Below are 17,544 nucleotides of genomic sequence, written 5' to 3' on the forward strand. Positions count from 1 at the left end.
AGTTTGCATTTGATCTTTTTCTCCTGGAGATGCCATTGAAGGAGGCATGGAGGAGGAAATGCAAGGTGGTGATACCGTATTTGCTGAACTTCGACTTGGTTTTGAGGCGAGCCAATCATCTGAGCTAGTTTCTCATTCTGCTGGCTTTATGCTAATCTCATTTCAGACTTTTCATCGATTTACCTTTATAAGAGGGAGAAAAATCAGAAATAGTGATCTTGATTGAAACTGTGTAGATTGTCTTCAGTGATCTTAAGCTGTGTAAATTGTCTTCACTGAGTCAGTTGAAAAGTTGCTTCTCCTTAGTGTAGGGCATTTGGTCTTCAGTCTGATTAGAATATTCTTGGTGAATTATATAGGAATGGTTTCTATAGATTCCTTTTGTAGACAAATTTCTTTCATATCTGAAATATCTTGGCTTAAATGTGTTGGTTGTATTTGGTTCAGAAGTTGAATTCTTATTCTGATCTAAATTGTTCATACTTGGTTCAAGATTTAGATACATTGCAGTGAAAACATAATACAGAATATGAAGTTGATTGCGTGCTTTCGAGCTTACAGATGCAGCAATTTTTCAGTTGCGCTGTGCATGGGCTTCAGTGGCAAAACTGCTTTCAAACCTATGTCATGAGGAAGAACAGAAGAGGGCGAGAAGTGTCTTCTCAAGTTGGCTTTGTCCTTGAAGCTGGGAGTCTGAACATGGTGTTAGTCTTGTCCTAAAAGACACTAGAAGAAGAGCAACAAATGCACTAAGAACTGGGCTTCTGAAGGAGCCTGCTTCCTTTTGAGCTAGTAGGGACATTTGTCAACTGCATGTTCCTATGAGAGAAATGGTGAGGCAAACAAAGAAACGGAGCTTGGCAAAGGTTGGTTGTTGCAGGAGAGAAAACCTGCATATTCTTCAGATACATCAAGCTTTGATTTGCTGCTCGGTCAAACTTTTTTGATTTCTTTAATTGTGTAATTCTTTTTGCTTATTTCTGTGGCTAATATATAGTGCCCACTTCTGTTGATGTTACTGATTTTCCCTATTAACACTTTCCTTATTTTTTTTTAATTTGCCTAAAGATGGTACTACCAGTAAAACTGAGGGTAAGCAGTCTTTCTGTGTAACTGAGGTGTGTCCACAATGTACCACCCTACCTGGTCTCTGTTCTCAAAGTGTTATCTGGTTCTCATCCATGTTCACTGGTGACCTGCATGAAGTGTTGCATGGTTGTCCTGCTCATTTTGATGCCATGGGGTATACTTCACTTTCTCTTCAAGCTCCTTCCCACTAATGGGCCCTACTTTTTTTTATGACTTCTGATGACAAAGGTGTGTGTGGGTCTCCCTGTTAAAAGCACTGCTTTTGGTTGAAGGTGACCTGCACACCAGAAAAAAAAATTAAAACCAACCCAAAACAACAAAAACCTGAAAAACAAACCCAAGGAAACCAACACAGGGCTCGTGTTTTCTTGCCCTATGATGTATAAAGGTTTGCTGTGTTTTTCCATCCAAAGCTCAGGTCGCAGCTGCCAAATGCTTTTTGGAAGAGACTGGGCAGCGAGAGAATTGAATGAGATGATCACATGGCAGAAAAATGAGGACAGTAAACAATGATCTCTAGGGAAGGAATATTTAGTCAACCTTTTTAAACCTGAGCGCTCTCTTTTTGTTGTTAACTGTCTGAGCGAGATGGCTACATCTAAGGCAGCTGGAGGAAAGGCTTCCTTTCAGAAACACTGAGCCTCCTAGTTTGGGAGGGCTCCAGTCTGGTTTCCTGGCTTGCTGCCAAAGCTTGTTCTTTATTTTTCTCAAGCAAAACAACATCACTGGGAAATCACTTTTTCTGAGGTAGACAGGAGTGGAAAACAAGAATGCCTTCTACGCATAAAGACACCACATCCCCCAACAAACCCATTTTTGTTCCTGATGCAAGTCTCTTTTCAAGGGATCTATTACTGTCTGGTGGGACTGTGCTCATATTCTTGATGGCTGCTTGTATTTGGATGTGGTGTTCTTGGAAGTGCCACTGTGCCATTGTGACGTGTGTGGTTTTTTTTCCTTGCTATTACTGATGCATTGATTCATTATTTTGAGGGGAAGGTCTCTACCATTTTTGGAACTGGTACTTAATCTTAGTGTTGAGAGCTGAACAGGCTCTGCATCATGAGCAAGTGTTTGTGCTTTGTGATCTGTCAGTGATAAGGAATATGAAGTTGACCTAAACACCTGTATTTCTAAATCAGATTAATTAGATGAAAACTCCATATTGTTATAATCCTGAGCTTCTTTTTGTTCATCACTGACCCTTCTTTTTCTCTTCTTCCTTTCCCCCAAGTTGTCCAATGTTTCTATTTTTGGCCTAGACATTAGAAGTTTAAAGTTAATTTATGAAATACCCTGTGCAGGTCTGAGTCCTTTCCCAGGCTGTAATGATATTTGTGAAGGCCCGTTCCAACAGCTGTCCTCTGGAATACCTTTATTTTTACTTTATTAAGTGGTTTGTTGTCCTCATGCATGAGAGTGGGGTTTATTTGCTTAGTGGTGTGGATTTTTTTTTAATACAGCTACATTGGAAACAGATCTGATGTGGTAAAAATCTGCAGTAGAAACCAGGAAGTTACCTGGGGGAAAGATTGTGGGATGAGCTTTGAGAAATGGAGTTTGTCACCAATCTCATGTTAATACCAAATCTCATCTCTTCCTTTTAATGTAGGATTCTCTTTTTTTAGGGAAGAGAGGATCAGGGAGGACTGTAACAATGTGGCACACTTGAAGGATGAGGTTAATCACTGTTTGAAACTCTTCGTCTTTATTCTCCTTCGTTGAGACAGTTAAAGGAAAACCAGTCTTTGTTCAGGGTTTGGTGCATCCTGCAGATAAAAGCTGAGAAAGGTATTCTACCAACTGTCTTATCTTGCAGAGTTTACCAGGTATTACAGGGAAGGCAAAAGTTTGTATTTTTGACATAAATATAAAAATTAGGAGGTGGTGGCAAGGCAAGAGAAAAACATCCCCGTGCTCTGGACACTCTTTGAACATAAGAAATTCCATCCACACCCATGATCCTGTTGTTTTGTTTTGGTTTTTTTCCTCCAAGTCACCAAAAAGTAATTTAAGAACAAATCCCTGTGTTTTCTTCTGTGGTTCAGCTTGACACTAAATCTGCAGTCTGGTTCCCATCATGGCTTTCTGTAGCTACAATGCAAGAGTTCTGCACCTTCCCTTCAGCCGAGAGCCAGCATTGTGTGGACTTGGCAGTTCACATCTGCTTTGCCCTCAGTTCTCCTCAGTGTTTTGTTTTTGAGCCAGACATCTCAAAACAGGAGCAAGGCAGAGTGGGTTATGTCAGTGGCAAGAATACAAGTTAAGAGCTGAATATCAGGCCCTTGGTTTTTAGTAGTATCATCCCAACTGACAAATGCTGATAAAATTTACTTCCTTATGGAATGGTAGCCTGAGTCTGTGTACCATGGAAATCTGCACAGGTCTTCTCCTGTCTCTGTGCTGCAAGGCTGTGTCTTCATGCGGTGCACCATCATGTCTTGATTGCCCAGACCCTTTGTATGTGGGTATCTTAAGAGTTTTGCAGGCAGGAAGCCTGTAAGATCTAAACCTTTATAGCCTTGATCAGGACTTGACACCTGGTGCTACATAAATAGCAGTTGTGTCCTAAATCCATGTTTGTCATACCCTGATTAAAAGAAAAACTTCAGAAAAGTTTGTTTTACCGTGAGATGGATTTTCAAGGAATTTTTTAAAAAAGGTGCATAATGCTGACTATCAGTACAGATTGATGGTTCAGAGAACTTTTATCTCTTTTTTTCAAAGGTGTAGTGTAAAGCCCTTCAGACAAACCTTTCCCAAAAAGGGGAAGCCGGTCTGTCCTGAAACTGGCAAGTTTAAAACAAAATCAGCAGTTTCCAGAGTTGGCAGCACGATTTTTAATAGTTTTTAATATTCACCAGAAAGGAAATAAAATCTGGTCTGTAGTTTTCAGAGAACTTGGGCTCAAGAAGAGTGGTCAGCTCAGGTGAACATCTTGAGCTGTACCAAAGACTTCGGGAATAAAGCAAGGTTTATGAAATCACCATTCCTGTTTTCTTCTCTGCTTTAGACCTCTTGCTTGTCCTCAAGGGCAAGGCTTGATTCAAAGGTACGACTGTACGTGGTGTCTGAAATGGACATGCTCGGGGAGTAGGTTCCTTTGTTCACTTGGTCCATCCTTCTGGAAGTGCTGACTTGCCTGTGCTTGTTGTTGTAGGGCAGAGCGGTGCCACTGCTGGTCCCTCAACCCTTTGCTTTGGAGGGAGTTCTTGTGCAGACCCCAGAGGCAACATATGCTGATGTCTTCCAGTAAGGGTTAAGTGATTCTTGGGGGAAATTATGGTACAATCAGGTCTTTATACTAGTATAACGTTGGACATGTGCTAGATATGCATGGAACCCATTCCAATGGTGGTTCTAAAAAGTCATTTACAGATTTATATTTAAAGCATGTTTTTAGTTGATGTGTATGTTTCTCACAGATGTCCACGTGTCATTTAACAGTGACACAGCTTGGGGGCTGATCCTAAAGGCTCTTTTGGGAATGTTTTTCTCCAAGCAGGGGAAAAACCCAGTGCTGAGTAACCTAAATGCATTAACCTGGTCTGTGGAGAGACCATTACCATCCCAGTGCTTCCTTATATAACTTGTGTGGTTGTAGGTATAATTATTCACAGCATGGAACTGATTAAGCTCTGTTGTGGAGCTGTTATATACCATTTCTAGACTATTTGAAAGCCACTTTTTTCAGTGTAATAGACAGACTGAGTCTCACAAAGCCAATGTCTGTTCTGAGCATGGGGGATGGTGATGCTGCAATATCTTCCCAGAGGAGCTCAGGGTAATGCTGCTGGATGAAGCCTCTTGTGATGCAAAAACATTATTTTAGAAACTTCCTTTGCTTGTTCCTCTTTAAAAAACACAAAATAAACCAAAACAACCTTCCTAGGTTTAGACACATGTTAAGATATTTTAAGGTTGATTCTGATCCACTGATTGTTGTAAAAACTGACAGTAACTTAAAAATAAAACCAAAACATCCTAAAAAAAACCCCAAACAACCACCACAAATTCTTTCTCAACACAAAGCATTTATATGAAGTGTTTCAAAATACTTCCTTCTACCAACAGCGATGTGTCAGATGTCAAATCTAGATCAAGGGCTTTCATGGCTTTTGGAAACTAGTTGGGACAGTCCTTATCTGTTCCTTTGTACTGCTGTTGTCAGGATGCAGTAAGTCTTTTAAGAGGAGCAGAAAGATAATGGTTATGAAATATGAATTGCTACATCTACAGTTTGAGCTAGATATGGAAACAATCGCACTTAAAAGCAAAAGTTTTGGAAGGGGGAGGTGTTTGTCTGAGTTTAACAATAAAAAGTAGTTTGGGTAACTTATTTGATATGTTATTTACAGTATTGCTTGAAATTAGTTTTTCTGTCTGTGGTAGAATGATAGGGATAAAGCCACATATAGCCCCATGTGCAAAGAACTCTTGGATGAGAATGCAGACTTCTGTTTGCAGGTGAAATCCATAAGGGAATGTAGTGGACACATTTGTATTGCATAGATTGTATGATGCAGTAAAATTGTAGCTGTAGGAAGAACAGAAAATTGTGAGCATCTTGAGAGAGGCCTGTGCATAAGAGGAGGAGACATCAGTCCCTTCTCACATATTCTTGGCCCATGCACATCACTAAACATGTTTTCCAGTACTGTCTGTTACAGTGTGAAGTGTTGAATTTCAGCTTGAGTTACCCCCCAGGACTTTCTGCAATGCCAAAGCTTTCTCTTGGCCTTCTGGGAAGGATGTGAGTTAATTCCATTACTGGTTCCTAAGACTGGTCAGATTTAACGTCGTGTCTCACTGTTTCGTACCCCTGCTGCCGCAGTGATGCCCTCTGATGTGAGAAATGCAAGGAAGCCTTGAGGCTTCTGACAAGCATGAGGTCCATCTGCCTCCTTCCTTGCAGCCTACAGTGGGTTTGGAGTACAAACCTTGTGGCAGGTCACACAGTGACTCTGCTCCTCTGTGTGTGGCTGTGCCTGTGCCAAATGCGTGAGGGAAGGGCATGGGCCAGCAGGGAGCTGGAGAGCTGGCCCTGGCTGTGTGTCAGGCTGGTGGTTTGTAAGGGGCGGGTCACGTCCTAGGACAGAAGAGATCTGCAGCCTTGCTGGTGGTAAGAAGAGCTTGGCAGCTGGTTTCATGACTGGACCCATGTGAGAATGTGCTCAGAGCTTTTTTAGTTGAGTCAGTGGTTAAAAAACTGATTTGTTTGCCCATTTTTTTTTTTCCAATGATTTCTTCTGTGTCACTTCTACAAATGAATGTTTGAATGTAGATACCTGTGTCTTACCCACTGAGCTATTTTAAAACTAGATGTTGGTGGAGAGGTCTGAAGTACAGCTGTCTTCTAGGCTTTCACCCTACAAACAAGTCCAGGCTTTCTTCTCAAAGTTAAGCATCTCTTTGTTGCTTTGTGTTTGTGAGAAACTTGCAGACCATGTTATGAATATTTTGGGAGCTCAGAGAAGAGCAGAGCTCTCAATCTGTTCAGCCTGGGCTGCTTGCCATTGTCTTGCCCTGCATGTGTACCTTATGTGTTTGGGTATTTTTTCTTTCTTTCTTTGGGGGGAGAGGAGTGTATATCTCCCTTTACATATTTCTCTGTATGCTTATGGTGGAGACAAATGGCAGGAGATGAATATCTATAACCGGTGGGTGCAGTTGTCTAAACTCTTCTCTTACCTGTTGTGGTTTTTTTCCTCTTATTATTGTGCCTGAAACTTGAAGTTGTCCCCTAAATGCAGGATAGCACTGGCATTAGTCCTGAGAAACAGCTTCATGTTTGGCTGAGAACTGAGTTGTTGAAAAGTACTGATGGGGGCTTTCTTTGTGTTGCTCTTAATTATCACTTCTTTCCCATTAACTAGAGACAGATAATTGAAGCTTAGCACTGGAAAGAACATTCTGTATGAAACAGCTCTGCCCCAGGAAGGGGATGAACTGATGACCCTGTAAGCTTTTCTAGATCAAATTTCTGTGGCTTTTTCATGAGGAAAGGACAGAAAAAAGGACCAATAACACTTTGAGACTTTATATCCATTCTCTGCTTAAATAAAGAGCAGACACAAGGAGTCATTTTTCCACAACATTGATTGTATTTCAAGTAAAGTTACACTGATCTTGGGATAAATATGAAGGATCTGTAAACAGCAGGGAGGATTCAATAAGCCTGAAATAAAAGCGTAGTCAGGCTGTGTTGACAGGCTCTCGCAGGAGTGCCTGCCAGCCTGCGCGTGTAGAACCGGCTATAAAGCACCGAACTGCTAATTGGAAATCCCAGCAATGGAACTTGTGGGGGGATCTGTCACGCATGTCTCTGAAAGGGTGATCGCCTTGTCAGAAAGTAATAATTTGATATTGGAAGCAGTATTTAGGAGACTGAAATTTTTGTTGTTGATCCTTTGTAAAGAAACTACTCTAAAACAGAAGCAAAGGGTACAGAGAAGTAATATTTTTGAAGTAAACCAGCTGATAGGGTTACAGAAAGCGAAGAAGTTTTCAGGTTCGTGGACCGTGACTGTGTTTCCACTCCTCACCTGTGTCTCAGCCCGTCTGATGAAAGATGTTTCTTCTCCCTGTACCTTGGTTAATTGTGTGTATAGCAACCCTACAAGCATAGAACAGCATGTTAGATGCTGCTGCTGCCTTTGGAAGAAACCTATTAACAGTCTGATTGTCTTTGCATTCCTCCAGGTCGGATCCGTACAAGGAGACAGAGCTCTGGCAGTGCCACAAGTGTCACCTCGATGCCTGCTGATACCCGCGGCCGCAGCCGGGCTAAAGTAGTTTCCCAGTCCCAGCGTAAGAAACGTTTTATTTCTGGGGGAAGAGAACAAATAGCTATTAATACATTTTTCTTGATTTGTGGTAGCATCAGCTGAGGATTGGGTTTACTTCTACCAAACAATGTTTGGACATGTAATAAAACAAATCCCCACATAGCCAGTGTGTGCTTTTGCTGACAAATAGGTCCCCAAATCTGAGAGCTTCCTTGCTGCTTTTTTAACCAGTCATGCAGCAGAATTTCACATTGTTGTGATGTGTAGGACTAAACTTGCACTGGGTCCCACTGAGACACCCTCTGTGTCTGTAGCTCACTGCTGTCCTGGGTTCTTGCCCTGCCAAGCTTCTCCTGCTTATGTGACTGTATTTCTGTATGTGTAACACGTGAGCTGTCTGAAGTTAATGTGATTTGACATACATTTAAAATAGGACGTAATCTATTTTGTTTAGATACATAGAGGAGAGTTCTGCCCTTAGATTCACATGACACATCTGCAGTCTCTGGCTTCCTGGCAAAGCACGGTTTTCCCCAAGGAACCACACGTATGGTGCTGCTGCGTATTTGTCATGTGTATCTAAGGAGAATTTTGTCACTTGGACACTAAAGAGTTGAGGGGAGGGAGAAAACCACTTGTGTTTTGAGGACCTTCAAGCTTCTGGGAAAGAGGATATGGTTTTTGTGGAAAGACACGTGTGTTCTGAGGACTTGTCTTGCTCTGCCACCCTTATTTCAAAGCCCTTTTCTGTTCATGCTCTCATTGCTTTGCTCTGTCATGCTGGAGGGATGGGGAAGCAGTTTATAGCATTGTGGGAGAGATGGAGAGAAATATTATATTCAGGATGAGGCTAAATGGAAATCTTTACATTGAGGTCATGAAGAAATTTGGGCTTTGCTATGCCGATCTAAATTGATTTATTTAATTTTGAACCTAAAATTGACCCAAAGGTAGAAATGATTTTTTTTTTTTCCCTAAACTTAGTTTAGTGAAGAAGTGATCAGACCAGATGAGACAAGTCTCAGAAGCATTTAAAGAATAGTTGAGTATCCAAAGGTTTCAAAGATTATGGGCTTAATTTTCTATAGAATGTTTTATGAAGCATTAGGATGGTCACATCTGAACCTGCTCTCTTGGTCCTGATTCCAGCCTAGCCCAACTAGATGTGATCTGTATCCTAAACTGAACATTGCATGAAATAAGTTATGAATTCAAATACAATACAGTCCCAGGACCAAATTCTCCATGCCCACACAGGAATAACCCTGTTGCAATTTTGCAGACTGGGCTGGGGTGTAATTTAGAACAGAACTAGGGTCTCAGTGTGTTGGTTGATATTTAGCTAAGAAGCTGATCAACCTTGGGAGATGGTTAGTCACACCTGCAGGTCAAGTCACTGTGTTATGCAGAGGCTTTAGAAGTGACATGTTTGTGAATAAATCTGTCTGTATTGTGTATAGCATAAACCGCATGCTGAACACTGTATTGTCTTGCTGTCTTTTAATCCACTTTTTGCCTGTCCTTTGGTCTGCCCTCATAATCAAGGATCCAGATCAGCTAATCCTGCTGGTGGTAAGAAACGTTTTCCCTTTCTTGCTTTCTCACATTATTTTCTTCATATTTTTAACTGCTGAGCTTCCCTCCCTCTTTGCTAACTATGAGACCTAAAAAGCATTTTCTTAGTCATAAATCCAAATGTGCCTGGCAAGTGATTTTGCTTTCTCATAGTAATTAAACATGGTGAGCATACATTCTGTGTATTGCAGCTGGCTTATTGCTGCATCTTAAACCCCAGGTGCTAAATTCTTCTTTCAGTTACTTCAGTGCAACCCTGCTGACATCAGTGAGATTGCAGTGGTGTAACTGAGAGGTGTGTTGGCTTTCAGGGTGTGAAACCTTTTTGGGGGAGCCAGCACCACATACAGTATTGGAGTATTTGGTTCCTTTGGCCAAGAAATTGTAGTGAGCAAGTAAATTAAATAATACACGTGTTATGTTGTCCATCGGATTAATAGAATTGCGTATCTTCAGAAGAGCAGTGTTTAACTCTTGCTAGTTGTAATAGTATCTGGAACTGTTTTTTTTTCTGAAATGTGTGGATACTTTTCAGAAGGAAATGAACATGACTGGTTCAGAATACGAGTTTGTCTGAGTATGTTCTTACAACTTTTTCAAAGATACATTTCCTGGCTGTTTTATCAAACAAATTGAATGTCAGGAATGATAAGATCAGCAGCAAACTTTCAGTGACTGTTTTATACCTGAAAAAGCAAGAGAGAGTCCTGAATCTATGACAGTTCTTTGTGAATACCTTTAAGCTTGCATTAGTTAATTTTCAAACAATTTACCAAATGAAGAACCACAGAAAAAAAAAGTATTTTTAAACTCATTGAGTTAGACAGTAGAAGTATTTCAGATAAAAAATATCTACTGCAGCTGGAATGTAAATATGTAGACAAACATTGGTTAGTAGACTGCGTTGCAGACAACATTACTTGGAAGACGTGTAAACTTGCCATGGACTATTCAAGCAGACAAGGAAAAATAAAATGGGCTAACTACTCAACTTGCTGAAAATTTTCTCCAACTGAAAACTAAATAGCTTATGTTAAACTAGTCAGGTTTAAATAAACCAGCATCTCGACAAACGTGACACTCAGTTTAATGTTTATTGTGCAGAACTGCTGCTGTTGAGATGGTATTTTTTTAAATTTTCCTGAATTATTGCAGGAAGGCAATGCCACTGCTGTAGTATAGCATGAAGATGCCTGGGCCACCTTGCAGCAGGTGACCTGTGCCAGAAGCCAGCTCGCTGCAGCACGGAGCTCCACAGGCATGTGTTGCTTCGTGAGGAGGTGATGCAGCCTGTGACTTCCCTGCTGCTGCAGTGAGGCTGCTCCTGGCACCTCCGCAGGCTCGGGCACGGCCAGCTGGGGTATTCGTACCCTGGCAGTGTCTGCTTTGGTCTTGCTCTCAGCTGGGCAGTGTGGTTCGTTCAGGCAGGGTTCCTGATGCGAGTGTTTATTGTCCTTGGACTTCCCTCAGTCGTCTTTGACAGCCCATGGGGAACAGTCCTGTTAGTTTTCTGAGTGATTTGAGTCAAATTCTTAGATAGGGCTCATTGTGTTACAGTTTTGCTGTCAGCGTATTTTAAATTTTGTGGTTTTAATTTTTCTCTCTTTCTCTCTCTCTCCATATTTCTGGTTCTCTTCTAGCTGGTAGCCGGTCTAGTTCTCCGGGTAAGCTGTTAGGAAGCGCCTATGGTGGCCTGAGCGGTGGAGCGTCCAGAGTCCAGCCGGTGCCGTCGTCCGCAGAGAAGCGCAGCAAGATCCCTCGGAGCCAGGGATGCAGTCGAGAGACAAGCCCCAACAGAATAGGACTAGGTAAGAACAGTCACTGCAGTGACATGCTGACCAGTGTGCTTGAAAGAGGGACTTTCCTCTTGACTAGGAGACTGTTTACATCTTACTGTTATTCTTCTGAGTTTTTCAGCTGGCAAGTTAGTGTGATTGTATTTTGTGGGAGAAAAACTTTAATTTTCCAGGTTGAGCTATAGTTTCAAAGTAGGCCTAAAGATGTCATGAGATGTTTTCTGTTTGAAATTCACCGTGAGCAATATTATTAGATCAGGCAGCAAACACATTTGTTGTGTTTAACCACCACAGCAAAAACACCTCATTTGGCATCAACAGCTTAGTCCTAACATGAGCTGAGCAATTTTTGCAGTCAGGTGGAATCAAGGGCAAAGAGCACGTTCTTGGATTATTTTAGAGATTTTGCAGCTTAATTGGTTTGCTTCTCTCATCCTTAGCGTCTTGGAGCCATTTTCTTAGATGATGTTTTAGACTTACGATTTAATTGTATTCTTGTCTCAGTGACTTTTGTAAATATTCTATAATAGTTTTTGTTTTTAAATTTATCAGCAGACTCATTTTTTAAAGTCAGGTGAGTGAGCATCATTATATACAAACTTCTGTGTATCTGGATTGGGTTGAAAAGGTATTCAGCATGCTGTCTGAACAAGTAAATATTGCTTTCATTTTTTAAATTGAAATGTTTTCATAAGTTTGAAGCTTATGTAGAGGAAGAACACTTTAAGACTGTTACTGTATTGTTTTATATCTCCAAAGAATTTATTAGTAGGTTGAAATTGTTTTAAATTATAGTCCTATTGTTGTCAATTAAATATTTAACTACTGCTTTAGCAAATGTATTTTAAGCTATCTTTCTATTTAGAGTATATTGTTAGAGAAGTATCTTATTCATTCTTCAAGTATATTGATATGAATTTAAAGCACCTGAGGTTCAGTGTGATTATTTTTCCAAATTCAATTTTCTTCTCATGTCTGATCTATTTTATGGCCTCTGTACGAATTGTGCTTTTTTGTTCATTACTTTTAAAATGTAAAGTGCCTCCAAAATACTAGAGCTAATTATTCTGTTATCACAGTGCAGAAGGACGTTGTTTTTTAGGAGGAAACAAAGAATGATGGATAGTACCATCACATAAGCTTAAACTGATCATCACATTATGTGATCTGATTTGAAACAGTCTTGAGCATCTAAAGGGAAATTGCCTTGTGTCAAATCCTCACTCTTGGGTTGCCTGCTTTCAGGTATATTATGGGAGCCTTGAATTCTTTTGAACGTATAATTTGTATCTCGTTGCTGTGATGTGCTCCCTGTGAACACAGTCCATGTCTGTTCTTTGGGAGAGAGCTCTGACAGATCTATCAGGTGTGTGGCTTCCACCTGCTCCCTGGGTTGATGGCCACAGCCTGTTCTTTTGGGCTGTCATGGGAACAAGAGAGTCTGACACTTGTGTTGTCTTCAGTGGTCAGTTGCAGAAATTGTGTCTTTATTGGACCTTGAAAATGGTAATAATGGCTTGGGTGGAGATAGCTTTTTGAGCTGTCATCTTCATACTTCATTCTGTTGCATTTATTACTTTATAACATAATAGCTAATGGTATTTTGCTTTCTTATTGTGTTGCTTCAGTCGCTTTTGGTGGCATTTTTTTCATTTGTTCATTTCATGAGACTCCCACTCACCTTGGTCCTAAGTATGTTGATAGACCTTTTCAGATTCTGATTCAAGAAGGTGCTTGAACTCATGTCTGGCACCAAATGTATGTGAAGTCTTTTAGGCTTTATGGGATTATTTACACGTTTGACACAGATGTGCTTATCCAATGGGCTGAAACATCTCTTAAGCCTGTGATCACACTGCAGTGCAGCAGGTGGTAGGTAAAGCATCGTGCAGATCAGGCCGCTGGAAACGGGTAATACCCGGATCCTTTCATAACTCGTCTGTTGACTTGTGCAGTTTCTTCAGGGACAACTGGGAGTTGCAGCTGGACCCCGTGCTGTGTATGCAAGGGTCAGCACACAGAGAGTAAGTCTTTGGATACAGCTGGGCTTTTTGCAATAAGCTTCCACTGCCTGTCTGGGGCAGTGTCAAGCTGATAGTGCCTCTGCATGTGGGTGTCTGCAAGCATCAGCGGCTTGCGGTTAACTTAGATTCAAACTAGATGTAAGGAATAAATTTTTGACAGTGAGAGTGGTGAAACACTGACCCAGGTTGCCCATAGAGGTGCTCGATGCCCCATTTGTGCAGACGTCCAAGGCCAGGCTGGATGGGGCTCTGAGCAACCTGATCTAGTTGAAGATGTCTCTGCTCATTGCGGAGGGATTGGACTAGATAAGCTTTGACGGTCCCTTGTAACCCAAACCCTTCTGTGATTTCTGTGCTGCTCAGAGGTTATCCAGGCGCTTTTCTTTGGGCCTCTTGAAGGACATCTCTAAGGTGATGTCTGTTTCCCATGGCTTGAAAATTTATCTGCTTGCAGTTAATTCTGTTGGATGCTTAGCATATCATGTGGCACAGTTAGATATGAAAGGAGTGAGAGATTCAAGACTCATTCTCCAGAAAGTGAAGCAGACACAGCTGGTTATCCATGTAATGCAGCAGCACTTCTTCTGTTGGGGTTATGTTGTGTGTGTTTATTGGAAAGCTGAAGACAGTTCCTGACTTGCATCTGTTGGGTGTACCCAACTGCAGAGCTTTCCTTTGGCTGTTCTGGCAGCATTTACAGGCTCTTTAAAATGCTTGTATTGCTGTAAAGGAAGTGTCTACTGAATATTAGTCTCCACTTAAGAATCATTAAAAATCGCATGCTAATGGAATACAGCTTTCTTCCAAGTGGTAGATTGGCAAACAGGGACACTATCAAGTTCTGCTGGTGGTATTTGTATCTGTTGGGTTCCACTGGTGTAAGACAGCCTAATAATGTGTTTTAATAATGATGATAACCATATCGAACTGCTCTGCCTTTCCAGATCAAATAGAGAAGACTTAGGACACATCTAGGAAGTTGGGGCTTCATTGGAAGCAACCTACCTTTGTCCAGTCCCAGGCCCTCAGTCCAAAGCTGACTGTGGCCACACTGTCTGCTTTCATCCTGCCCGCTCCTTTGAATCGATTTTGCTATTCATTTATTTAATATCTATTCAATTTTTAGGGGCTGGGAGTTCTGAAATTGAGACTTATGTCTGTCTTCTCTGTCTTTGCTGCCTACACTGCGAAAACAGGCTGTGACAGTACGAGGCTTGTCTAAATGGCAACACTGCTTGCCCTTATTGCTCGCAGTGCCCAATGAGAACAGCTGATATTCCATCTTCCCTACACAACGCAGCAGTAAAAATGTGGGGCAGGTGCCTGGGAGTCCACAACAGACTCATTCAGTTCTTTCCAATCCTTTTTTTTCTCTTGCATTTGTATCCAGTAGCATGCAAGTCTTTTGTTTGACCATTACTCATGAAGTACCCAGTGTTTGTTTTCGGGTGCTCTGTGCTGTCACGTTGTGCTTCATCTGTGACATTGTCCTACTAGTCTGTTCTCGTGCAGTTAAAGCGCATTTTCCTCATACTTTGTGCAGCTGCTGTTAGCTGTTATAGAAGGAGAATGTATTGTGTACATCTGTTACAATTTTTTGATCGTTTACATCTCTCCCTCTCTAAAGAATCTTTCCTAGTTTTAATAGAGTTGTATCATAGAAAAGATTAGCAAATCTTCTCTACTTAAAAGACTGTGCAAACCTGATGTGAAGGCTGCCATTATTTACACATAAGCATGAGACCCAAGAATGAGAACTTTTCTTCTAGAGTCCTAATTTTCAAGAAAGTATTCGTGTAGAAGACTTTAGAGTGTTACTTTCACTTGTGGGATTATGGTATTTGTGGGCCTTAATTTCATTCAATTCGTATTATTTAGTCTGTCTTATTTGTTACAAGACCATCTAACTCAGAAATTTTAGACATTATGGTGATCTAATCACCTTGGTCAACAGCTCATCTTGTGTTGTCTGGCATCAAAATTCAACCATCAGAACCATTAATTCATCTGAGAAATATGAGCTGGGTTTTGCAAAACTGGGAAGGATTTGAGAAATGAAGAATCTGGCAGTAGGCTCTATTTTATCTTTAAAGTCTAAATATGAAGGTTTCTATTTTGTTCTGTACTGTTTTGCTTGAAAGGGTACTAATAGATCCAGTGTATGTGAGCCCATAGAAGCACTGTAGGTGAACTTTATTAACTTGAGTCTAGACATGTAAGTTCTGTATACAAACCACTTTATAAGAATATATATATTCTGAAGTGTGCAAATCGCACTATTTTTATAAATATGAGGATACTGTTAAAGTATTCATATAAAGCAAGTTCATGTTATATTTATGTGGCTCTGCTCCATTGTTATCAAAGCCGGTGGACTAGATTTTACTCTACATGAGAAAATTCCTTAAAAGGCACTTCCTGAACATTAAAAATATGCTCCTGCCTTTTCAAAACAGCAAAGGAAATCCCTCTCTAGTCATTAAATTTTTCAAGGAAAACTCTTGACATAACTGCTTTTTTTTTTTTTTTTTTTTTTTAACATAAGAAATCATTGAATTCTATACCAGGCATACAGCTTACTAAATAACATTCTGCAAACATCTCTCATGTCAAAATGACACAATTTGCAGAGGAGTAATCCAATTTTAAATACCTAGAATGCTTATTTTTATAAAATCGTGCAGGTAAAATCCTTGATGTTAAGCAACCGAAGGGCCTGACTCTGTTTTTCCTACTTGGACAATACTTCAGCTAAAGGCAGTGGAATTGGTTTTTACTATGAAAGCAGCTTCATCTTCTATCTCCTACTTTGTATTTGGCCAAATTGTGCATGAGGAGTTTCTGTGACACAGCTGCCAGGCAGGACCTCATCAGGCAGTGGGAGATGGAACACTTGACAGCTACCAGACCGAAGAGTATTGTTGATGTAGGGCTTTGTCAAAGTAAATAATATAGTTTAAAACTTCCCTTAAGTGCACATATATCTCAATCTGTGTTTATATAAAACTATAAATATGAGGTTTTAGAAATGTTTGAGTAGCAGAAATTAGATAGCTTCTGTTAAAGATCTGAAGCTGGTGCTGTCTTAAAATTCAATCCTTTTTCTTTAACCTGTCTTTCAGATATTCAGGTTCTAAGTGCTTTTTCCCAGTATCTTTCATTGGAGAAAAATATCTCTGCAAGACTGAACAATACACCTTTTTTCCTTAGGATATTTGTTTGTGGCAAAACTATCCATATGAAAGACAAAGCTATGTAAAATTGCATAATGGTATTGTGACTACTTTTAAAAATTTTGACCTGTTTTCTTTCAGAAGGATGTTTATCTTATAATTAAGGAAAAAAATATTCCAGAAGGCTTTCTTTTAGCCCTGTCTGTTTTGCATGTTTTGTAACAGTAGAGCTCCCCTAAATGATTGAAGATTCCTGCTCTACTTGAATAACAAAACTTGAATTGCTTAAGTAAAAAAAGCAGACCGTCAACCAGACATTTAATGCTGCTGAAACTTCGCATCACAAACACAGCTCAGCACGTAAGGTAGTTGGTTTGTAAAGAGCCTGGGAAGGCTGCTGCAAATTATAATTAGTAATGTAATAATTACCGTAACTAACAGATATGTGACTTGACTTTGAGCTTTCTGTCCTCATTAAACTTGTTCACCTTCTCTGAAACTCTCCATGCTGCATGCTAGCACGGAGCAGTCGTATCCCCCGACCCAGCATGAGTCAGGGGTGCAGCCGCGATACCAGCCGTGAGAGCAGTCGAGATACAAGCCCTGCTCGGGGCTTTCCTCCACTTGGTGAGTACATGTAGGCATTGGAGCTTTAAGGATCACTTTTTAATTTAATTTTTTCTCCTTTTCCCTTTTTCTGATCGCCCTTTCAAGACACTACCAGGTGGAATGAGCCTGTCCTCTCTTGGATTCCTGACACACTCCCTGTTTCCAACCCTGTTTGCCTTCTGTTTTCTTCTGCATGCTTCAATTCTGGTTTTCAGCATTTCACTGTTAGCAGGACAATAGTTTATTTTTTGAACTTCTGTAATTTTTAGTTTCATTAAATCAGCTTGTATGGGGCTGCTGTGCTTCACAGCACTGGTGGAAATCTTATGGGAAAGCAAGGCTCTATTTTCTAGGTCACAGTGAAGTTGTCGGTAGCATCGTAGACTGTTGAGTGACTCTAATTACTCATGATCTGATTTTCTTACAGCTAGGTACAGTAGCAGTATATCATTTCTGTACTAAATTCTCCGAGAGAGTTAGAAGCTCTCTT

The 17,544-nt window shown here is 40.6% G+C and overlaps 1 protein-coding gene across 41 annotated transcripts in view; it reads left to right on the forward strand.

The window, feature by feature from the left end:
* Positions 1–17,544, forward strand: part of CLASP1 (cytoplasmic linker associated protein 1) — a 170,528-nt gene that overhangs the window by 91,525 nt on the left and 61,459 nt on the right. For 18 of the 41 annotated variants that reach the window (XM_065840583.2, XM_071810828.1, XM_071810840.1 and 15 more), the window contains 5 exons: positions 1,069–1,092; positions 7,792–7,899; positions 9,423–9,449; positions 11,093–11,260; positions 16,965–17,072. In XM_065840583.2, the coding sequence (XP_065696655.1) occupies positions 1,069–1,092; positions 7,792–7,899; positions 9,423–9,449; positions 11,093–11,260; positions 16,965–17,072 (435 nt within the window). The remainder of the gene's footprint in view (positions 1–1,068; positions 1,093–7,791; positions 7,900–9,422; positions 9,450–11,092; positions 11,261–16,964; positions 17,073–17,544) is intronic. The other 23 variants (XM_071810830.1, XM_071810833.1, XM_071810858.1 and 20 more) reach the window with 7 other exon arrangements.

Source organism: Patagioenas fasciata, chromosome 7 (assembly GCF_037038585.1).
Source record: "Patagioenas fasciata isolate bPatFas1 chromosome 7, bPatFas1.hap1, whole genome shotgun sequence".
In the NCBI taxonomy this organism is placed as follows: domain Eukaryota; kingdom Metazoa; phylum Chordata; class Aves; order Columbiformes; family Columbidae; genus Patagioenas; species Patagioenas fasciata.